This window comes from Prionailurus bengalensis, chromosome E3 (assembly GCF_016509475.1).
Source record: "Prionailurus bengalensis isolate Pbe53 chromosome E3, Fcat_Pben_1.1_paternal_pri, whole genome shotgun sequence".
NCBI lineage: Eukaryota > Metazoa > Chordata > Mammalia > Carnivora > Felidae > Prionailurus > Prionailurus bengalensis.
Genome location: NC_057357.1, coordinates 26,423,252 through 26,447,750, shown reverse-complemented (window position 1 = coordinate 26,447,750; position 24,499 = coordinate 26,423,252). Strand labels below are relative to the sequence as shown.

The following is a 24,499-nucleotide window of genomic DNA, read 5'->3' as shown; positions in this document are numbered from 1 at the left end:
GGCTGTCTGTCTCACGTGTCCAGGAGGGCATGTGATTTTGAAGGTGTGTTTGGGAGTGGAGTGGCTTCTGAGCTCTTGTTTAGCCCTGGGATTTTAGGGCTCTGACAAGTAGTATAGACTTCCATTAGCAGTGACCTAATCTGTTATTTAAAAAACCAAACGCCACCTCTGAAGGTGGGTCATGGCTTCTTGACTGTGTGTTTAGATTCATGTGCTGAATCCTAGTCTGTGTTGACAATGCTGGGGACACAAAAGGATCACCTGACTCTCAGAGGTCACAAGTCTTGAGTTTATGTTACCATGTATGGAGGGTGTTTGGGGGTACCGACTTGTTTCCCACTGAATAATAGACAGCTTGTACGTTACTTTAAATCTTAATGATTTTTACTAAAAAAATTTATTTCACGCTCATTTGAAAAAATTCCCACAAATAAAGAAGTGTAGGGCGCCTGGGTGGCGCAGTCGGTTAAGCGTCCGACTTCAGCCAGGTCACGATCTCGCGGTCCGTGAGTTCGAGCCCCGCGTCAGGCTCTGGGCTGATGGCTCAGAGCCTGGAGCCTGTTTCCGATTCTGTGTCTCCCTCTCTCTCTGCCCCTCCCCCGTTCATGCTCTGTCTCTCTCTGTCCCAAAAATAATAAATAAACGTTGAAAAAAAAAATTAAAAAAAAAAAAAAAAGAAGTGTAGAACTTAACAAACATAAAAGGCCTCAAAATAAAAGTCATCAGTAATCTGCTCTGTTTCCTCCCTTCGAAAAAACAGCCATTGTTAACATTTGGGATAGTTTTCTTAATTTTTTTTTTCTATAGGTTCATTTAGAAATACTCCTTCATTCTCATGCTTTACCTCTTTTCTGCTCTCCTTCCCTCCACTTCTATCTATATTCTTATATATACACGCAGTCCCCACCACCCTTAGGAATGGGATTGTGTCTTCTGCAATGTTTTTATTTTTTCTTTAAAAATTTTTTAATGTTATTTTTGAGAGGGGGATGGGTAGAGAGCGGGGCAGGGGCAGGGGCAGAGAGAGAGGGAGACACAGAATCCAAAGCCTGCTCCAGGCTTTGAGCTGTCAGCACAGAGCCCAACGTGGGGCTCGAACTCACGGACTGCGAGATCATGACCTGAGCCGAAGTCGGCCGCTTAACTGACTGAGCCACCCAGGCGCCCCTTCAATTTGCTTTTTTCACTTAGCAGTAAATATTGGTCTTTTCTCCCCCTGCCCCTTCCCACTTAACCCATGTCAGTACATAAAGATCCACCCCATTCTTTATAATGGCTGTCCAGTGTTCTATGTCATTTCCTTTTCTTTTTGGAAGTGCTATAAATTATTTCCCCAGCCCCCCTCCATTTTTCTCCTAAACTCCTATTGAAAAATATTTGGACCCTTTCCAGTTTTTTTTGCTCTTGCCAACAATGAGCAATTGGCGTCTTAATTCTGAACATTTTGAAGGTTTTCAGTAGTTGTCGAATTGGTGGATATTTTAGTCTCTGAGAATGTGGAACCCTATCTGTCGTTCAGACAGAGTCCTATGTAGAGCCTTGGTGCACAAAACAGATAGGAATGGTCTATTCAGGCGAGTATGCCTGTGGGAGGCCACTAGCTCTTGAGTTGCCTTCAGGGATCTGGCAAAGGCTTCAGAGCACAGGCTGAGACCTTCTAAAGCCTCCAGAAGAATCCATTCAAGTGGAGCTGTCTAGAGAGCTTGAACCCTGAATTATGCCTCACTTCATCAAGCAACTAATCAGAGAGGAACCTTCCTGGCGCATTGGCTGTGGGGAGCAGGCCAGTACCTGGGCCTCTGGAAGGTGTGTGCCACCCTTAGTGCCTTGCTTGATGCACACGAGGAGGGTGGATGTCCCTTGGAGCAGCAGGAGTCTGGAGTCCCTGGGCTGTGGGTGGGCGCCCACCCCTGGTTGAGAAGGAAGTGGTTACTATTCAGATACCCCCTTTGATCATCTGCCTTGTCTACCTTACAGCCTCACTTGTTCTTTTGCACATTTCTGTGATTGAAAAGTTTAAAACATTACATTGCCTTTGTATGTATGCTAAAGAAAAATTATTTTTAGAAATGTAAATTAAAATTCCAAGCAGTAACTTAGCGGTAAGTGAAAGATCCCGGTTTCTTTCACCCTCAGCCACAATTCCTATATCACAGTTAATACTTTGGCATTCTAGTGCCTCACTTATTTTTATGCATCTACATAAGGATATACCCGTTTTTCTTACAAAGATAGGATCCTGCTGTACACAGGTATATAATGGTTTGTGCTTAATATATCATAGGCATCTTTACATAGATGTACCGTGTTCTGTTTATTAGCCACATCATTTCCAGGATATGACAATGCAACAGTTTGTTTTTTATTTTTTTAACATTTTATTTTTATTTTTGAGAGAGACAGCATGAGTAGGGGAGGGACACAGAGAGAAGGAGACACAGAATCTGAAGCAGGCTTCAGGCTCTGAGCTGTCAGCACAGAGTCTGACACGGGGCTCGAGCTCGTGAATCACAAGATCATGATCTGAGCTGAAGTCAGATGCTTAACTGACTGAGCCACCCAGGTGCCTCCCCTGACCCCATTCTTCATCTTGGGTAATGTGGTTCAGTACATTTAAGGCAGGACCTAGGAATTCGTATATATTTTTTAAGTAACAGCTGAGTGAGACCTGATAGGTTCATGTATCATAAAATCCATCCTTCTACTAAGTGTACAATTCACTGGTTTTTAGGACACTCACAGAGTTGTGCAACTATCATCACTAATTCCAGCACATTTTTATCACCCCAAAAGGAACCCTGGACCCACTGAGTAGTCATTCCTTTTTGCTCCTCCTTCAAGCTCCAGGCAGCTGCCTGTCTACTTTTTGTTTCTATGGATTTGCCTGTTCTTATTATTTTATATAAGTGCAGGCTTACAATACAGGTCTCTTAAGATTGATTCCTTTCATTTAGGATATGATTTTAAGGTTCGGCCGCATTGTAGCCTGTATGTAACATGTGTACACAGCATCCATGCACACTTAAAGTTGGAGAAACTGCCCGGTCCTGCAGAGTACGTTCCCATCGGCCATATTAGGCCTGGGAACCTGTATTTTTAGCAAAGCTTCTGATGCTTCTGCTAAAGCAATTTTGGAAAACTGGCTTCACGAGCAGCTCAGCCCCTCGTATTGAGAGCAAGGACGGTGGCTCTGCTTGCCCTTCACCCAGAACCCGGCAGTGCTGAGGGACATGTTGGCTCTGGCACAGAAAACAACAGAATGCTGCTCTGCAGAGGAGTGGACACCCCACGAAGAAGGATCTCGCAACAGAATGGATGTGGGTCCGGCCAGGCAACCCTGAGTGGTAGTTTTGGTTTTTATTTTTAATTCCTTTTTTAAAGTAAGATGTGGAAAAGAAGCCCGGTTTTCCAGTGAAACCTCAGAAGATCCAGTGGAAAAAGATAAAGCATAGGGAAGCTGGTACATATGCTTGCTTTTCCCTCCCCACCGCCCCTTACTCCGCACCACCCCCCCCCCCCGCCGGTGAAACAGGAATAATAGTGTTTATGGATTGGAATCGGATTTCTCCTTTCTCTGTAGGTCTTTTACAAAACAAAACAAAACACATGTAGCCCATTTTATCTTGGATTGTCTTCCAGGGCTTTTAATAGCCACAAAAGTGTTCTATGGTATTGACGTCATTATTCTGAACTCTAGGAGGAAAAACTTTTCATATAAAATAGGATTTGAGCTCTAATTATGAGATCAAAATTGAGAAGTCTCCTAGATAAGATTTTATATATGGAGTAAGTCTTCTAAGGATAGAAATAAAAATCTGCTTTGGAACACTCTGGAACATTGCCCCAACCCCTAAATAACTGTTTTTTTTAGCCCTCTCCTTTGGAATGGGAACTGAGTGGGGGGCGTTTGTGAGGAACAGGGTGCCCTGCACAAAGCTGCGCCCTCTTTAATGAGGCATAATAATGGGCACTTTTCTCGTGGCCACTTGGTAACAAGCACATAAATAGAATAAATAAATGGTCTTTGGCGTTGTTCTGAGCAGAATTTTCATTTCCGCTGAGAGAAGCTCTTCACCTTGTTCATTACGGACTTAATGTTTTCACCAGAAAGCAGTTCCTGTAGAGCCATGGGGACAGAGAGCTTTTCCCGCAGAAGGAAGACAGCCAGAGCCGGCGTCCAGGCCTGCCTGTTCCCAGAGAGCTGAACCTCAGCGCTCGATTCAGCTCTGTTTCTTGTGTGGTGTGGTTACGAATGAGGAACATAAAATGTATCATTGTAAGCATTTTTCAGCCTACAATTCATTGGTTTTAGGTACATTCACAATGTCATGCGACCCTCACCACCATCCATTTCCAGACCTTTTCATCCCTCCAAACCCAATGCAACCTGTACCCTTTACACAGTAACTGGGGAGAGGGGAATATTCTACTTTCTGTCTCCATGCAGTCAATACCTCTGCCTCATAAAAGCGAAATCCTACAGCATATGTCCTTGTGTCGGACCTGTTTCACTTGGGGTAATGTTTTCAGGGTGCATCCATGTTGTAGCATGTATCAGAATCTGCTTCCTCTTTAAGGCTGCATAATAATCCTGTTGTATATATGTTCTATGTTTTCCTATCCGTTCACCTGTTGATGGACGCTGGGGTTGTTTCCACCTTTTGGCTAATGTGAATAATGCTGCCGTGAACATTCATGTACAAGTATCTGTTTGAGTCCCTGCTTTCATTTCTTTTGAATGTGAACCTAGAAGTAGGATTGCAGGCTGAGAGCATAATTCTATGTTTCACTTTTTGAGGGACCACCAAAGAGTTTCCCACGGCAGCTGCACTGTTCTACTTTCTCACCAGCAGCTTCTCTACATCTTTGCCAGCACTTGTTACTTACTGGTTTTTGTTTTTGTTCTTTGTTTTTTTATGGTGCCCATCCTGAAGTTTTCTCCCAGTGATGAGATCTCTGGGGGATTGCACTGATTTGCATTTTCCCAATGGTTATTGATGTTGAGCACCTTTTCATGTGCTTGTTGACCATTTGTGTATTTGGAAAACTGTTCAGGTCCTTTGCCCATTGTTAATCAGGTTACTTGTTTTGGTGTTATTGGAGAATTTCTTTATATATTCTATAAACTCCTTATCAGATCTATGATTCGTAGGCTTGTGTTTTTTTAAAAAACATGAATTTGGGGCACCTGGATGTTTTGGTCAGTTAAGCATCCCACTCTTGATTTTGGCTCAGGTCATGATCTCACAAATCTTGAGATCGAGCCCCTGAATCGGGCTCCAGGCTCACAGCACAGAACCTGCTGGGGATTCTCTCTCCGCTCTCTCTGCACCTCTTCCACTTACACACGCGCATGTGTGCTCTCTATCTCACTCAAAATAAATAAAACATTTTTAATGTTTATTTATTTTTGAGACAGAGAGAGACAGAGCATGAATGGGGGAGGGGCAGAGAGAGAGGGAGACACAGAATCGGAAGCAGGCTCCAGGCTCTGAGCCATCAGCCCAGAGCCCAACGCGGGGCTCGAACTCACGGACCGCGAGAACGTGACCTGGCCGAAGTCGGACGCTTAACCGACTGAGCCACCCAGGCGCCCCATAAATAAAACATTTTTTTTTTAAAAATGCAAATTTTATTGTATTGCTCAGTGCGGGTAATAGCCTTTAAACTCTGCTCAGCTCAGTCTTTGACCATCCCTGGGCTACTCTGATTTGGCCACCCCCTTTTTGAGCTTATTTCCTCATGTGGGCATTGAAATCATTGTGCCTTTCCCATAAGACTGCTGGGGACTAAGAATACAAACTACCTAAAACAGGGCTTAGGAGTGTCTGTGGTCCCTTTAGTAGTGTCATTTACTACTATCTGTAGGCGGAGATATCAAGTGTCTTTTCCCAGCGCCCCTGTATTTAATCTCTTTCTATACAACAAGATCGACATCAGCTGCTTTGTGTCCTCCCCGTCCCCCCTCCACCCCCAGACCAAAGGACACAACAGGTTCCCCATAGGTAGGTGTGAAATAGTGTGATCAGGTCAGTCTCATCACCCTACTGATGTTGTCAGCTTTCACCCCCTTTTCTCCTTGTGTGTCCACAGTGCCCGGTCACCGTTGGTGCTTAATAAATTTGCTGAGGTGAACGTAAGGGTGTGAGTTCAGTGTGGGAGAGAGCCTGGGAAGGGAGTATTCAGGACCAGAGGTAACTTTATAGAGAAAACTCTGAGAGAATGGTCTTTCCTTAACATGTTTGTTTTTTGTTTTTTTGTTTTTTTTTCTTTGAAGAAGGAAGGGAGGGAAGACCCAAAAAAAAAAAAAAAAAAAAGCCCACATCGAGCTGCAGACACATACTCTTCTCATTAAGTGCAGGGCTTTGTTCCCAGAGGGCAGGCGTTTGTTGTTGGGTTTGCCCCTCTGGGCTGCTGGGTGGGGCTCCCGCTTGGGTTCAGGATGCTGTGTGCCAGCGCACTGTTCTCTCCGCATCGCTGGAAGTCGTTTCGGAGTGGAAGTATATTTATGTGGACCATGTAAACGTTTGATCTTGTTGGGTAGTTTAAAATTTCACTTGTCAGGTCAGTGTTTTGTCTGTTTCGACCTTGAGGCTTTTTCTCATGTGGAATACTTTGGCAGTTCTCTTAAGAACTCTCTCCCTCTCCACCCCCACCTCCAGTCCTTGCTTGTCTCCCCATCCGTTCCTCCCTGTCTCTGTCCTCCTATTGCTGCCTCCCTCCCGTCTCCTCTTCCATCCCTCTCTTCCTCTGCTCGCCCCTTCCCTTGCTTTCTCTCACCCTTTGAGGTCTTCTTGTTTTATAGACAATTTTGTGATTTAAAAAATATTTGGGGCTCCAGGGTGGCTCAGTCGGTCAAGTGCCGGATTCTTGGTTTAGGCTCAGGTCGTGATTTCAAGCCCTGAGTTGTGCTCGGTGCTGACCGGGATTTGCTCTCTTTCTGCCCTTCCCCTGCGCACTCTGGCTCTCAAAGTAAATAAATAAACTTAAAAAAAAAAAAAAATATATATATATATATATCTTTATCTCCCAAGTGATTCTCAGAACTATTTACCTAGTCAGAAGCCTTAGAAGCTTGTGTGTGCATGTGCATGGGCGTGCATGTGTGGATTCCTTCAGAGGGTTCAGTTACTTTAACAAATATGGTGTAACAAACATGGTGCTGGAGAAGACCCAGGCAGACCAGAGTTTGCACCCCACTCCACGTCCCATGCTGGCACCTCGAGCATACCCAGGACACTGCTGAAGGAGCAGGCATGTGGCCTTCCTCCCAAGGTGAACGGGAGGGTTTGGTGAACCAGTCTGGGTTGAGCTGTCTGCCCCGGCAGCTACAATTTCTTGGCTTTCTGTAAAAATTGGCCACTTGTTTATTTCACTTAATTATCAAAGCCACCCTGATGGAGGTTCTTTGAGCTGAATTGCTCAGTGAAGGAAGGAGGGAGAGAGGTGGAGATGTGAGGCAACAGCAGTACCCTCTCCACGGAATGTTCTACCAGTCGGTTAAGGTTGCAGAAGCCCTCCAGTCGGACCTGCCCACTGTATCTGGCCCTCAGCATGGCCTGCCTTCCATGTAACTCGCAGGACAGGCCTGGCAGCCAGGTGAAGAAGAAAGCAGACCCTGAATTTTTCAGAGTTCTCATACACAGACTTTTCTTCTGTCTTGCAGCCGATGCCTTCTTCAAAGCCGCTATAAGCCTCATTCCGGAAGTTCCAAAGACGATTAATATCGATGGAAAGATGCGGCCGTCAGAATCATTCCTTCTGGAATTCCTCTGCAATTTCTTTTCTACTTTATTAATAGTTCCGGTACGTTTCGCCAGAAGAGCCATAGGTGATGTCCTTCTTTGATCTGCCTCATGTACATCTTTAGCCCTAAAAGTGCAGGGACATTCTATCTGTGTCTATGTGCTGCTTTTCTAGTCAGAGGTTTACATTGCTCAGTGTTTTGTTTACTTTTATTTAGTAAATAATCTCCTCCCTCAACACGGGGCTCGATCTTAAGACCCTGAGATCGAGAGTCACATGCTCTACCAACTGAGCCAGCCAGGCATCCCTAAGTTACTCAATGTCTTTTCCATTCATTTTGTATCCTGGGTGTATTAGTTGTGGTTCTGTACATAGTCAAGTGGGTGCCACTTAGGGGTTAAGGACTGAGGCCTCAGACCAAGATGCTTAGGGTGGAATCTCCCCTCCCCCTCTTCCTAGCCCTGTAGGCTCAGGCAATTATATAACATGTCTGGGCTGCAGTTTCCTAATCTATAAAATGGGAGTAATAATAGTGTCTTCATCTCCAGGTCATTGTGAGGATTAAGTGAGTGAGTATACACATGTGGTTAGAATAGTCCAACCCTGTAAAAGGTGATGGTGATGTTCTTTTGATGGCAAGTACTAGAAACCAAAATGAGATAGTGGAGGTCAAAGAAGACATTGTTGGAAGGATGCTGGGGTTTTTTCTGGAACATTCTGATGTGCAGTCAGGCTTGGGCTGGCAGGAATCAGGCTTCTGTCTCTCCAGACCCAGCATCAGGACCCTCACCCTAGCAGAGGTTCTTAACCCACGGTCTCCCTGCTTGCTTCCTGAGAGTCTGGCAGGGCAACGATGAATTTAGGTGAGAAAAAAAAATCTCAATTTTTACAAATCTCTGTGAAACTGAAATTGGCCCTTTTCTCCCTTGTGAGTTTTTTGGTTTTTTTCCATCGTGAGTTATATAGGCAACGAGCCACAGTAGCAGGTAGTCACAGGGCTAGGAATTTGTCACCAAACAAATCAACCGTTTGTTCATATCACATTTAAGGTGACAGATATTTCAGAAAACTTAATTAAACATACTCACCAAGAAGTAATAGAATACGGTATAACAGATACATTGAAAAAATATTTTGACAAGTATATTTTAGCATAATTGCTAATCAAACATACTCATCAAGAACTAATAGAATACATTATATAACAAATATATTGAAAAAAATATTTTGATGAGTATGTTTTATATTTCTTTTGTGGTCTTGCATATTTTATTTTCTGCATTTATTTTATTTTTTTGTTTTTATTTATTGTATTTTCTGTATTACAAGTCATATCCTGAGGAGCCCATAGCCTTCACCGGGCTGTGACAGGGTCCAGGCACAAAACATGGTTGAGCCAAATGTGTACAGGAATCCGGGATCCGTGCTAAAATACAGATTCTTGGGGCCCCCTCCCAGGGAGGTTGACTCAGTAGGTTAGGATGGGGCCCTGAATCGGCACTTTTGAAAGCCTCCTGAGTAGTTCAGGTGTGGATGGTCTAGCACCGCACTTGAAAAAACATCCCTCTGCACTCAGGCCAGGAAGCAACTCTCTCTCATGAGTACACAGTTCCTTTTTGGGGTGACAGAAATGTTCTCAAATTGATTGTGGTGACAGTTGCACAGCTCTGGGAGTATCCTAACCACTGAAGTGTGCATTTGGAATGGCGTGTGAATTCTCAGTGGAGCCGAGGAGACAAAGAGTGACTTAGCTTCCAAGTGTCTAGGTTGAAATCCCAGGTTCTGGGGAGACAAGATGGCTTGGTCAGGAGGCAGTGCTCAACGCCTGACCTCAGTGTTTTCAAATCACCTTCTTAGTCCTTTGTATAAACAGTTTCTCTGTATTTTGGAGAGTCTAGTTGTCAAGTGAGGGGACCAAAAAAAAAAAGAAGAAAAAAACCGCAGCATTTCTAAGGAGTAATCTAAGCTGATCAGTGTCATTGTTTGTTGGTTAATTGGGATGCATTTTCCTTCTACACATGAGATTTTCTTCATGTTAAAAATCAGAGACTGGACGAAAGCCTTGTGCTTGGAGTCAGAAACTTGAGTGCCGTCTGATCCAGTGACTCAGCAGCCTTATGGCATTGGCAATGTTTTGTAACTCTTCAGAGCCTCAGATAATTGTCACCTTTCTAAAATGTCACCCAAATGCCTGCCTGGCGGGGCTGCTATGAGGTTGAATGAAACAGTTGATCTAAAAGTACTTTTGACCCAGAAGCTCTGTCCCTGGGGTTGCATGCTGATGACCAGTGGGTGGCATCCAGCCCAGAGACACAGTTTTTGGCCACACAATGATGGAAAACATTTGGTATGAATTACCCACGTTTGAAAATTGGTAGATCACAGAAAAACCCAGCTTTTTAGTTCCTCTTGAGGAATCAGATCCTGCCATGTGGGGCCCACATTCTCCGACCCGCGGCAGCTGGCCCATGCTGTGGAGGGAGGAAGAGGCATGTGTACTCTCTCCAACTCCCATGGGTGCCTCTGGACCCATTTCTGTCACCTGCCTGGTCCATTGGCATTCACCAGAACGTCCCCCTGGCCTCAGCGGATTGTCTCGTTCCTGGTATCAGTGTGCACGCTGCTGTGGGGGTTTAGTAAAGATCAGGAGATGAATAGCCTGTGTGACTGCCTGCCCCATGTCCTGTGCTGTACTGCAGACCTTCAGCAGCCTTCAGTCTCTGGGACTCCTCCTCCAAGCCCTGCAAAGTAGGAATCACTGTGCCTTTTCCACGTGAGGCGCCCATGCTGGGGAGCCCGTGCAGCTTGAGGTTGCACAGCTAGTGAGCAGCAGAGCAGCAGGTCTGTGCTGCTCCAGGGTCTGTTCAGCACCATCTGAGCCTGAAATGTTGACAGGGCACTTTATCAGCTCAAGGCTGAGCCTTAGCAACCCTCCATCTGTCCTGTGGGATACAGCATTAGTAATAAATATGGAAGATGTTCAGCCTGAATAGCCGAGGCTGGGGGCTCCGGGGCCCCAGGATGGGCCTCACGTGAGGCACGTCTCTTGTGAGTAGGTTTAGTATGAAGGCAACTCCCGCATCCCACTTTTACCTGGTTCAGATCATATCCTTTCATGTCACAGCTTTTATTTAATTTTTTAAATTTAATTTTATTATTGTAAGAGCATTTAACAAGAGATCTACCATCTTAACACATTTTTAAGTGTGTGATACGGTATTGTTAACTACAGGCACCGTGTTGTACAGCAGCTCTCTAGAGTGTCTTCGTCTTGCTTAATTGAAACTTTAAGCCCATTTTTAAAAACTGTTTATTTTGAGAGAGAGAGAGAGAGAGAGAGAGAGAGAGAGAGAGAGAGAGAGAGAGAGACAGAGCAGAGACAGAGCGTGCAGAGACAGAATCCCAAGCAGGCTCTTTGCTCTCAGCACAGAGCCTGATGCAGGGCTCGATCCCATGAACCGTAAGATCATGACCCGAGTCAAAATCAAGAGTTGGACACTTAACCGACTGAGCCACCCAGGTGCCTCATAAGCCCATCGATGAGTAACTCTCCATTTCCTCCTCCTCCTAGCCCCTGGCAGCCACCATCTATTCTTAATTCTGTGAATATAACTGTTTTAGATGCCTTATGTAAGTGGAATCATGAGTATTTCTCTGTGATTGGCTTCCTTCACTTATTGGCTTCCAGGGTTCATCCATGCTTGTCATATTTGACAGAATTTCCGTTTTTTTTTAAGGCTGAATATTAATCCATTGTGTATGTATATCACATTTTCATTATCCATGCATCCACTAGTGGGCGTTTAGGTTGTTTCCACATCTTGGCTACTGTGAATAGTGCCACAGCGAACATGAGAATACTGATACCTCTTTCAGATCCTGATTTCAACTCTTTGGACAAATACCCGGAGGTGGGATTGCTGGACTGCTGAATCATATGATAGTTCTGTTCTTTTTTTTTTTTCTTTTGAGAGAGACAGTGTGAGCAGGAAAGAGGGGCAGAGTGAGAGGGAGAGAAAGAATCTTAAAATTTTTTTTTTTTTTCCAACGTTTATTTATTTTTGGGACAGAGAGAGACAGAGCATGAACGGGGGAGGGGCAGAGAGAGGGAGACACAGAATCGGAAACAGGCTCCAGGCTCTGAGCCATCAGCCCAGAGCCCGACGCGGGGCTCGAACTCCCGGACCGCGAGATCGTGACCTGGCTGAAGTCGGACGCTTAACCGACTGCGCCACCCAGGCGCCCATGAGAGAAAGAATCTTAAAACAGGCTTCACATCCAGCCTGGAGCCCACTGTAGGGCTTGATCTCCCAATTGTGAGATCATGACTTGAGCCAAAATCAAGAGTCAGACGCTTAATTGACTGAGCCATCCTGGCACCCCTGGTAGTCCTCCTCTTAATTTTTCAAGGAACCACCATGCTGTTTTCCATAGTGGCTGTACCATTTTGTGTTCCTACCAAACGTGTACAAGGCTTTTAAAAGACTTCATTTTATTTGTTCAGAAAAAAAATTTAAAGTCATTTTAAATGCAGAAATAAACATTTCCCCAGGCCAGCCTCTCTTCGGCAAACGGTGTCACTTTCGGAGCATTTTGAAGTAATCTGCTATGGTGTTAGCAGCGGTCAGCCTCTTGGAGGACAGACTTCTCTATAACATTTGGTAGGACATACAGACTTGATTGAACAGGTTCAGTGTTACCACTTCAGAGGCCTAATTTTGATTCAGTTAAAAATTGTAGGCAATGGAGGAGCTCCTGGGTGGCTCAGTCAGTTAAGTACCCGACTTCAGCTCAGGTCATGATCTCGTGGTTTTTGAGTTGGAGCCCCCTTCAGGCTCTGTGCTGACAGCTCAGGGCCTGGAGCCTGCTTTGGATTCTGTGTCTCCCTCTCTTTGTGCCCCTCCCCTGCTCATGCTCTTTCTTGCTCAAAAAAAGCAAAGGTTAAAAAAAACAATAGTCACAAAATAGCTGGCTTACATGTAAGGCTTCCCCTAGTTAGCCAGCTCCATAAAGTCAGAGAGGGGCAAGAAAAATACAGTATTAACAGTTAGGAATCTCTGCTCTGGAGCCAGACTGTCAGAGCTCAAGCCCTGGTTCCTCCACCTACCAGCAGTGTCACTTAACCATTCTGTGGCTCATCTGCCATCTGTGAAATTGGGGGTGGGGGGGTGGTCATGATCATATCTAACTGGAACACAGAAAAGCTACGATAGCCACCATAAAACTTAGCTACTGTTATTCGTCTTTGTAGCCACCTCAGCGCCTGGCACACAGAAGGTGCTCAAACTGTAATCCAACCACCATGACTTACTGGGTGCTTGCCTGCACCCAGCACTGTCCTAGAACCAGGGACAGGGCGGGACACCGTTCACACTGTGTTCCCAGAGCAGTCCTGGCTGTGTATCGGCAAATACGGCAGATGAAGTGTCTGTTGTGCTGGGTTACAGACGACGATGAAAGATAAGCGTAAACAAGAGATATTGTGGGGCAGTTCACTGCGGGAGTGAGGAAGTCACTTGAGAACTGCACTGCAGAATTACAGACAGGATGGTCTGTGATGGAGACTGGGGGCCGGCGGTGAGCAAGGCTCTGGCTGGCTGATCGGAGAAGGCCTCACTGAGGAGCTGGCGTATACGATGGGATCTGGAGGCTGTCGAGGAGCCAGTGTGGCCAAGTCTTGCAGATGAAGATTCCAGTCGGGGGGTGCGGTAGGGCCGGGAAGCCAGCCATCCTTGTCACGCGAGCTGCCGGCCGCAGCATCCTCTGCGCTTCCGTGGAGATGTGTGTGGGAGACCGGCCCCTGGGGACCGCCTCACCTGGGCTCCCTTCTGGTCTCCGAGTCGCTCAGCCAGCGGCAGGACCAACAGCAGACTGGAAGCCGAGAGGAGAGCGAGTTTGGGGCATCCGTCCCCTGATGCGGCCGTGGGTTGGCAGCGGCCTTGTTCTTCTACCCGAGGCTGCGGCTCCTGCTAGGTGCTGTCTCCAGCTGCGGATTTGCACTTCCGGTCACGCCCCTCCCCCCCCTTGTGCTTTCAGTCCAGGGTCGGTAAGGGCTTCCTGCTGTCGTGAGGCCCCGGGTGCCTCGCCTGTCCTTCCTCTCCAGCTCCCTTCACGCTGCCCCTGTCTCGATAAATAATCCTTCTTGAACTCGTCCTCACGGAACCATTTTGAGCATGCCCACTGTGTCCTGGCAGGATTCTGAGTGGTCCAGCTGGGCCCAGGAGACATAAAGGTGCTGGCTGGAGTGAATGAGGGGCAAGGTGTGGCCACTGGGTGAGCAAGACGATGGCGGCAGAGCTGGGCACTGACTCTTGGCGGTAGGCCTCCATGGAGCATGTTCAGAAGGGGAGCCACAGAAATGCAGGCAGCTTGTTGGAAGTGAACTAAGCTGCTGGCTTCGTGGCATCCGGCACTCTCTTCCGATTCATTTCAGCATCTGAGGAACACCATTCTGCGCTCTGCCTCTTGGGTTTTTTCCTCTCCCAAGAGAGCGTCCTCACTTTAGCTGTTAATGTCACTGAACGCCCTGAAGAGCAAGGCTATATTTAACGCTGGTGCCCTTGCTGGTGACAGTGATTACTGGGGGCTTACGCAAAGCAGGTGGCTTCCGATGTTGGATCTGCTACAACACCCACAATCTTGCTTTTGGAGTCGGAGGAGCAGGACTTTTTACTGCTCTACACATAGGACCAGTGTGTAATTTTGGAAACAGGCCATTAAGCTGACAGGTAACTTAGCTCCCTCATTCCTTGGACCCAGAGAGGCTCTCCAAGCTCATCTCCCCAGACTGGGGCATGCTCGTCGGCGGGGTGAATGTTATCCTGTCCGTTTTCTCAGTGGTGTTTGAGCAGGCTTGTGAGTGGGCTCGCCTGCAAAGTAGCTGGCACTTCCATTCCCCGAGAGCTGCTAAAGGGAGGGACCCGGGCTTCTGTCCTGGTGGATTTTTTGTTTTTTGGTTTCTCCTCCTGCTTCCTATCTAGCATTATTTATCCTTTTTTGGCTTTCCGCTAGGATCATCCAGAACATGGGGTCCTGTTCCTTGTCCGAGAGCTTCTCAACGTGATCCAGGACTACACCTGGGAGGACAACAGTGACGACAAAATCCGCATCTACACCTGTGTCCTGCACCTCCTGTCTGCCATGAGCCAGGAGACCTATCTCTACCACATAGACAAAGGTAGCGGGGGCCCCTCCCACTGGACTACACCGAGCTGGAATTTCATGAAAGTCCAGTAAAATGTTTTTGTTTTTAAATCCCTTAGGGTTTTACACACCAGAAACTTCTAGTCCAGGGTCTCACTACATGTGCCCAAGTAAGAACCTGAGCAGATCCCTGAGCCCCATCCTGCCCCTTCTCAATTGGGAACCCCAAGAAGAGGCCGGAGAATTTTGTCTATAACAAATATCCAAAATCATTTTGACGACCTGACAAGTTTAGGGGAGCACTCCAATCACTCACTCCGTGCTCTTTCTGGTGTGCTACAGAATAACCTAGAAAGGTGGTTTGATGTCCACAGGCATGAGCTTCTCCCAGGCCTGCCCCTAACCACAGACTCAGGTGGGACCCTGGGTGTTTTTACCTAGTTCTTCAGGTGATGCTGAGGCTCAGGGACCCCCTATTTCAGATGCTCAGGAGGAAGGAGGTGGCCTTGCCTCCCCCACGTGCTACCAGCCATTCTGCATCTGCTGCCAGGAATTTGAAAGCAGACTTCTCACATCCTGGATGTAACACAGGACAGTCCCAATTCCCGACATCTGCCCACTGAGCCCAAGCACCCATCTGCTTGTCAGACCCTCCGTTCTAATTATCAGTTTTCCCAAGATGGCCCTATTGTTGTGAAAAGCGCGTTGGCCAGTAATTGCATACTTTAGGGTTTAAGCAACGGTCTCTCCACTTGGAAATTTCTGGAAACACATTTGCAGTGCTAAGGGAGGGCCTTCTACTACAACTCTCAGGCTTCCTCTAGCTGGCATTTGGGGGCTAATAGTTAAGATGTAACTTAGGGAGGCAGGTTGATGTGGATGATGACAGCACCTGAGACTTGAGCTCCTACTGCGTGCCAAGGCCCACCCCAGACTCCACGGATCTTTCTTCTGTACTCCTTACGGCCCTGAAGCGTGTAAGACCAGCATTTACATCCCCATTTTATGTGCGAGCAAGGGGAGACTCCGAGAGACGCCATGGTTTACTCCAGGGCCTGTGGCTGGTTATTGGTGGAAGTGCAAGTCACACCCTGAACTGTGGAGCATGCGTCATGCTGCCTCCTTTTATAAAATAACAGTGTTTTAATTAAATCATAACATATGTCAGACATACAGCCAGCTGGAAAGCTCAATGAATCATCACAAAGTGAACACACCCAGGTAACCCCCACCCAGATCATGCCCCCACTTTCCTCTCCAGGGCACACCACTCTGCTTCCAGCATCACAGATTAGTTTGTACGTTTTCGACTTTTGATGTCAGTGAAATCGTTTAGCAAGCATTCTTTGGTGTCGGGCCTCTTCCACTCGATACTCTGTGTGTGTGAGATTCACCTGTGCCGTGCATAGCTGGAGTGCATCCTTTTGCATTGCCGTGTAGTATTCCACCCGGTGACCATACCAGAATTTATTCATTCCCTCCGGGATGAACATTTGCATGTTTCCAACGGTCCTGGTTCTGGCTGTTGAGGGTAGTGCTGCTGTGAACACATTTATACGTGCTCTTGGTGTACATTTCCACTGGCGATATGTCTATGGGTGGAATTGATGGCTCATTGGATTTGCTTATGTTCGGCTTTGGTAGATACTGTGTCACAGTTTTCCAAAATGGTTGTACCAATTGACACTCCCACTAGGCATGAATGAGTGTTCCCTTTGTTCCCTCCGTGTGGTCAGTCTTTTTCATTTTGGCTGTTTTAGTGAATGTAATTTGCATTTCTCAGCAATGAGATTGAGCACCTTTTCCTATATTTGTTGCCTTTTTTATTTTTGAGAGAGAGAGAGAGAGAGAGAGAGAGAGAGAGAGAGAATGAGAATGAGTGGGGGAGGGGCAGAGAGAGGGAGACACGGAATCCAAAGCAGGCTCCAGGCTCTGAGCTGTCAGCACAGAGCCTGATGCAGGCCTCAAACCCACAAACCGCAAGATCATGACCTGAGCTGAAGTCGGACACTTCACTGACTGAGCCACTCTGGCTCTCCTATTGGTTGGCATTTTTATTTCCTTTTTTGCCAAGTGCACGTGTAACAGTAGAGACACTTCTGAGGACCAGGCACTGACCTGGAATTGGGTCTGCAAACTTTGGGGCCGTTAGAGGGGTAAGCCCTTTCCTGTCTCCTGTCCTCTCCTCATCCTCCTATTTGAGCAGATTCGTTTAACCCTCTGTCTAAACTATACAGCTGGCAGACTGGGAGCCAGAGTGCAAGCAAAGGGAGTGTGGCTATGTGCAATAGACAGGAGTCTGGATTTCTGGCTTTTAGAGAAGAAAATGGAAGGCTGGGTGGGTTGTTTTCCTTCTTTCTTGGCCCAGCTGTGTTTACTCTGGATGTGCAATTGTGACCTGACAATTGTCTTAGGAGGAGAGAGGCCCAGGGGGCCAAGGGAGGCGCTTCGTTTCCCCACCCCTTTCTTACTCTAGGCAGCCTTTTACAGTGTTGAAACAGGTTAGAACTTCTCAAGAACTAGGGTCAAATTTTTTTGCATTTACAAAGAATTCCTTTGCTACTTTCTTTCTAGATTAATCCGATGACATTCTGAGATTTCCTGGAGCAAGAACTCCAGTGCTCTCCTACAAATGTGAGAGAGTAGATGTGTTTGATGTGTGAGGGAAAGTTTCCTGTGTATGGAGTGTTCCTTTTTTATTTACTTTTTATTATATTCTTTTATTTGAGAGAGCGCATGCAAGTCAGGTAGAAGGGCAGAGGGAGAATCTCAAGCAGGCTCTACGCTCACCGCGGTGCCTGACACGGGGCTCAATCCCACGACCCTGGAATCATGACCTGAGCTGAAATCAAGAGTCAGACACTCAACCAGCTGAACCACCCAGGTGCCCCTGCATGTTTATTTAATATGCAGATAGTGTGTATCCAGCTAGTTGGAAGACCACAATCCAGGATGCCCCTGTGAAGCCAGTGTAGCCCCTTTGCTCCTCCATGTCACCTGCCAGGCCCTTGAAGCGTTCAGGGTCGTGATCGCAGGGCAAGACAGATGCAGGGATTGTGGGCTATTCTTAGTGGCCACCTGCCAGGGATATCATGTCTCCCTCAGGGGACTCTCGGGGGCCACTATACACACTTGTCTCACCAACTTCCTTTTAATTCTCAACTTGGCCCTTTGCTCCCTCCATCATTATCAAGTATGGAAAACTCATCCTGCCCCCTAGCCCCTTTTTCCATTTGTCCAGTGAATTCAAGTTGTGGAGCTTAGCCTGTTCTTGTTAATTCCAGAGTTCCATCCCAAGCCTAGATTTCAGGATCCCATAACCCCTTGTACTGCCCCCTTCTGACATTCAGTACAGGCTTTTCAGTTTGCTGGTCTGCATCTGCTAATGGTCTGTGAGCTCTCTGAGGCAGGAACCAAATCAGCCTTGGCCCCCACTGGGTCCCCAGCTCCTAGCGTGGAATCTGGTGCAGAGCAGACCTTTACCCAGGAGATGCAGTGTGTGTGTGTGCATGCGAGCAGCCTGCTCTGAACGCACGCCTGGCCCGCCTGGGGAGTGTTGGCCATGGGCAGTCTTAGAGCCTGATGCAGGCTTCTTCTCTCTTTTCCAGTGCTGAGCTAATCAGAAAGAGTAGGTTCCAACCCGGAGTAAGACTGAGAATTTATGCCAAGAACTATTCTGGTCCTCAGCAGTGGATGTGAGAAATTCCTTCACCAGCTGCAGTTTTGCTGCCCTGCAAAATCAGGTGGTGGTGACTGGCTGAATCACATTCTTTTACAAGAATCACAGTCTGTTACATTCTTTTAAGAGAATAGCTGTCATCCTCTGAATGGTGGATAGTAGTTGAGACATAGACCCATAAACAGGCAGAATTGGATGAGAGATTGCCTTTGGACAGAGAAGCCGGGGCACAAGCAGACTGCTGGGGAGCAGTTGTTCATTATTCTTAGACAACAGGTCTGCAATCTGCTCACAAATGGTTTGGCTAGAAAAACCCATTATGTGTGAGTGTGTGTGTGTGTGTGTGTGTGTGTGTGGAGAGAGCAAGTGAGAGAGCTTGCACACAAGGAGCAAAATGGTGTCAGCTGGTGTTTCGAGGGGAGACAGGCAGGTATTCAATGTACTGCTTTGAAACAGCAACTAGAAATGTACATAAGACATGTATGAAATTATTTTATCAATTAATTACTACATGCTTATTATCTGTCCCGTTCTCTTTTTTTATTTATTTTTGAGAGAGAGAGAGATAGAGCACGAGCAGAGGAGGGGCAGGGAGAAAGGGAGACACAGAATCCAACGCAGGTTCCAGGCTCCGAGCTGTCAGCACAGAGCCCAATGCAGGGCTCGAACCCATGGACCTGGAGATCATGACCTGAGCCGAAGTCAGACACCCAACCAACTGAGCCACCCAGGCGCCTCTGTCCCATTCTCTAAAAGATTCAGACAAATTGAAAGGAAATAATTAAAAATTGGTTCTTAAGCAACTATAAATTAGGAAATATACATGGATATATGTATATCTGTGTGCTATATTTATATAAAGGCTCTACTATGGATACTGTTCTGTCACTTTTTAAAAATTAATAGTAGCTTGGGGCATCTGATTGGCTCATTCCATTGAATGTCCAGCTCTTGCTTCGGCTCAGGTTGTGATCTCATGGTTCACAGGTTCAAGCTCCACGTCCAGCTCTGCACTGACGGTACAGAGCTTCCTTGGGATTCTCTCTCTCCCTCTCTCTGCCCCTCCTCCACTCATGCACTCTCTTTTCAAAATAAATAAACTTAAAAAAAAAAATTAAAATTGATAGTATCTTGTAACTGTTACTAACAGTATAACATAGTATATGGTAATTAGCAACTATAGATCACATTGTTTATTATCCTCCTAGTATTTAATATTGTAACAGAGCATTTAGTTAAAACTCTGTTGATCGACATTTACATTACTTCTCATTTCACCTTTTTAAACAAGTTTACAGTGAACGTACAATGAACATATAACGAATGCTGCTGTTTACAGAAAAACAACAAACATCACATATGTGCATCTTTGGGCACCTGCTGGATTATTTTCTTTAAAAAAAATTTTTTTTTTCAATATTTATTCTTGAGAGAGAGAGAGAGAGAGACAGAGCATGAGCATGAGCAGGGGACGGGCAGAAAGAGAGGGAGACACAGAATCCGAAGCAGGCTCCAGGCTCTGAGCTGTCAGCACAGAGCCCGACGTGGGGCTCGAACTCACGAACTATGATATTATCACCTGAGCCGAAGTTGGATGCTTAACTGACTGAGCCACCCAGGCACCCCTTGATTATTTTCTTAAAATAAATAAATCCTTTGGCGTGGTCTCTGTAATCAGAGATCTCGACTTTTTTGTACTAAGACTTTACATTAAAAAAAATTGTTAAAATACACATAGTAATAAAGGTTACCATTTTAACTATCATTAAGTGTACAATTCAGTTTTATCAAGTATATTCAATGTTGTGAAGCCATTACCACCGTCCATTTCCAGAATTTTTTCATCATCCCAGCACTCTATACCCATTACACAGTGACTTCCTGTTCCCTCCCTGTCTCCCCAGCCTGTGCTGACCTCCATTCTACTTCCTTCTATGGATTTACCTATTCTAGTAGCTCATAAAAGAGGAATCATGCAGTATTTGCCCTTTTGTGTCTGGCACATTTCACTTACAAAGATTTTAGGATTCATCCATGTTTTAACGTGTCAGAATTTCATTCCTTTTTATGATTAAATGATATTCCTTTGAATGGGCATACCACATTTTGCTCACTGCTCTGGTCTGTTCCATCAGTTGACTCCAACGACAGCCTCTATGGGGGAGACACCAAATTTCTGGCTGAAAACAACAAGCTGTGTGAAACGGTGATGGGTCAGATCCTGGAGCATCTGAAAACCTTGGCCAAGGATGAGGTAGGTGCCCTCTGCCTGTCCCCCTGCTGTTGCTTGATCTGAGTGCACAAGTTTCTAGGGCAAACGTTGGTTCATTCTGGAAAGGAAACTCATTCACGTGAATAGTGTGTTTATGTGCAGACATGATGAGTGCTCCGTCCAGGGCTTTTGCTCCTACTTTACTTGGTCACTCTCTGAAATGTTCTGCTTATTTCAGTTGTTTGCCTCTCCCACCAGAATTTAAGCTCCATGGGGACAGGGACCTTGCACCATGAGTTTTGGAGACCTCCTTGTGCCTGAGGTTAAGTCTCTAGGGTCTGTCACTCACCACAGCATCCCCACACCCTGAGGCTGGCATACAGCAAATCCTTGACCACTACATACTGAATAAACAGCCTGTGCTTTGCCTGCGTTTTTTTCATGCCAAGGTACAAGTGCTGTGTTTGTTCTTACTGTACAGAAAAGGAGATGGAGGCTCAGAGAGGTTTCTCCACAGCCCTGGGTTTCCTCTGGTGAATGAACACCAAGGTCCCCACCTACAGACCTCCCAGCTTACAGTAGTAGTTTTTTAACGATTGCATTGCCCTCCTCAACCAAGGCCTTTCTGCTTATCTTGTAAGAAGTGGCATGTGGTTATTGTCCTCCTATGATGGTAGGTTCTGTTTTTCCAGCCTTTGTTCTACTTAAGTGTGGTGTTGACGACTCTCTATGCATTGTCTCACCTAAACCTCAGGACAGTCGGGTGAGGTGGGAACAGGTGTGCCTTTAAACTTTACAGGCAAGGACAAAATCCTGGAGTGGCAGCCACACGATATGTGGTCAAGGCAGTCTTCTGGAACCCATGTTCTTACCCACAGAATACACCAATGTATCAGATGCTAGATCTTTTACATTTTTAGAGTTTTTCCATGTTCTCCATAAAGTTAGATGCTTAACTGATTTTAATGTTAATTTTCACTTAGTCCAATCTACAGAACTACCTGGTTCCCTTCCCCTGTTAGACCAATCATGACTTCCTTTTTTGCAGCTTCAACCCAAACATGTGGGTGACAGATGGATCCCAGAAGCCCGTCTCAGGTTTGGCCGAGGCAGTTAGTTGTTCAGACCGAGGCTCATCTCTGTTACTGCGTTAGGGGGTGGAGGCCGGCAGTACTTGAGGAGTCAGAGCTGACGCCTGACCTTTCTCTGCATTCTGTGGGTCAGCTGGCACTTGAATTTGTTTCTGCCTCCACATGCTCCCCGGGGTCTTGCTCTTTACTACTCCAAGCTGTCAGCTTGAAGCTCTGAGCATTTTGGGTTTTTTTATTCCCAACTGTCAAGAGACAACCTGACGGCTCGTTCCGGATTTCATCATGGCAGGCCCTGTTCTTGCCTGTGTCCTGCTCAATTCCCTTTCCCAAACCTAAGGCAGATTTTGGACTGCCTGCTTCCCAGTAGCTTTCCAAGCCTTCCCCTTCCTTCCCTTCATCAGATTCTCTGGTTCCTAGTTTTTGCTGCTGCATCCCCACCCCATCAAATCCTTTGAATACAGGGTAAGATCAAACTGGATTTCAAGTTAAATTATTACTCATTTCCAGGGTTATATAAAACACCACCATTGCCCTTATCCCCCTGCCCCACCAGAAGACCCCCAGAATATTACACAGCTGTGGGTGTACGCATGTGTGACATACATCTGTGTTCTGGGTTCCCATCATCCCCAGGGTGTTCAAGCAGGTGCTAGAGAGAGGTATTTTTTCTGGACTCCATTCTCCAGCAGCCCCTGCCAAGTTCAGGGCCAGCCTTAGGGTTAGCAGTCCAAGAGGCAGAAGGAAAATACAGAACTGCTGCCCTGGGTCCAGAGTTGGTCACAGTGCCCTCTCTAGGGAGGGAGTGTACTTTGGGGGTGTCCCGCCAACCTGGGGACCCTTCTGGACACAGGGCTACGGAACTCTGGAGAAGTTAACACATTGAGGGTGCCTGGCTGTCTGGGCAAGGGGCAGAATCAGAACCCCAGTTTCTTCAGAGAAACTGGTTTATCAAACCAGTGAGTATTAGAAGAGGCCTTTTTCAAACACTCTTAGGGTTAAAGACCCAGCTTTCCTTTGCACAAATAGGTGGTTTTCAGGCGAGAGCTCTTTCTACCCCACAGAGTGGAGTCCTTCACCTTCAGCTTCCACTTGCTTCACTAGTCAGGTCCCCCTCTGCTCCTCTGCCGTGAAAAATTCTTCTTAGTACCTTTTCCTGATTTTTAAAACCCAGGGCCCTCAGAGCAATGGTATGTGTTTAACAGCTTACACTCTTTGCCACATGGCTTGAAAATAAATACATTTCTTCAACTTGATGCAACAGGCTGGGTTTAATCACAGGTGGCCACCAACAGCATAAACGACTATAGCCTAGAAAAACCCCAAGCTCACAATAAAAATAAACCTGAGAACTATATATATATAAATATGTAGTTATGTCTGGTCATCGTCCTCCCACCTCCCTGCCCCATCATGCAGTTGCTGGTACCTGGTTTCAACTACGATCCACAAGCAAATTATCCTCCTCCTGGCATCTCATTAGAATGCTGGTAGTAGCCTAACACTACATCATTCACCTCATCTCATGTAGGCATTTTATCACCTTACATCCTAAGAAGAGCGAGTACGGTACAATATTTTGAAGACCACATTAACATAACTTTTATTATAGAATTCTACTTTGTTAATTTCTTACTGTGCCTAATTTATAAACTGCCATAGGTATGTATGTATAGGAAAAAGCAGTATATATAAAGCTCGGTACTGTCTGTGGTTCCAGACATTTACTAGGGTGTCTTAGAATGTATAGTTGCAGCTAAGGGAGTGGGAGGGGACAGTGCTGTAATTTAATGTTTATGTCTCTTTTTCTCTTGAAGGAGGGAGCATTGATGGTGATAATGACTCTGAATCAGGGTTCTGAGGAAACAGCAAAGTTGGAATTTTTCAAAAGAACGTTTTAACTCCCCATAAATACCAGGGACATTAAATGAAAATGTCCTTCTATATATGCACGTTTATTAGAAAAATATGGGTGGATCGAGCTAAAATGGAACAGATCATCCTTTTAACAGTGCAGTGTAAAATTCAGCACAGACAACCGTGTCATGGCAGGATCCCTGGAGATGGGATCCTCTTGAGTCTGGTCTCTGGGAAAAAGGGGTCAGATTCTTCTACCTAGTGGAGAGTGAAGCTTCATGCTGTTGAAAAACCCCAATGCTGATTGATGCCAGTCCTGAGTATCCCATCTCTCGTTGCTGGTAGCAGACCTACTTCCAAAATTGTCCCCTTAATCCACATGGAGTTGGCCATTTTACTCCTGAGTATGAAGTTGTTTATTTGGGTGTGGTGAAGCTGGGAATCATGCCAGACCCATGGAGCTTCCTGGAAATGACATTTCTCATAGGCAAAGAATGAAAAGCTCTTTTCTATTTAAAACCGTGGAGAAGAGGAGGGGGGCTCAAGGCCTGATTTGGTCCTCTCATAATGTGTTTGTGGTTTTCTGGGTCTTTGCTTGTTGGCTGGCATGACTTCTCGTCCCTCAGATCTGTCTCTAATAATTTCACTTTTAAGGGGCTATGCACTTAAACCACATGTCGATTGAGCTTTTTAGGGTAAAATGTTTACTGGGAAGATCCAGAATGGAAAAATAGCCACTTGTTAGATATGGTCTCTCTTGTTTAAAAAAAACCT

The 24,499-nt window shown here is 46.1% G+C and overlaps 1 protein-coding gene across 7 annotated transcripts in view; it reads left to right on the top strand.

The window, feature by feature from the left end:
• Positions 1 to 24,499, top strand: part of VPS35L (VPS35 endosomal protein sorting factor like) — a 117,703-nt gene that overhangs the window by 90,065 nt on the left and 3,139 nt on the right. For 6 of the 7 annotated variants that reach the window (XM_043560405.1, XM_043560404.1, XM_043560403.1 and 3 more), the window contains 3 exons: positions 7,667 to 7,806; positions 14,758 to 14,923; positions 20,704 to 20,822. In XM_043560405.1, the coding sequence (XP_043416340.1) occupies positions 7,667 to 7,806; positions 14,758 to 14,923; positions 20,704 to 20,822 (425 nt within the window). Of the gene's footprint in view, positions 1 to 7,666; positions 7,807 to 14,757; positions 14,924 to 17,463; positions 17,524 to 20,703; positions 20,823 to 24,499 lie in introns of those variants that run through there. The other variant, XR_006294216.1, reaches the window with a different exon arrangement.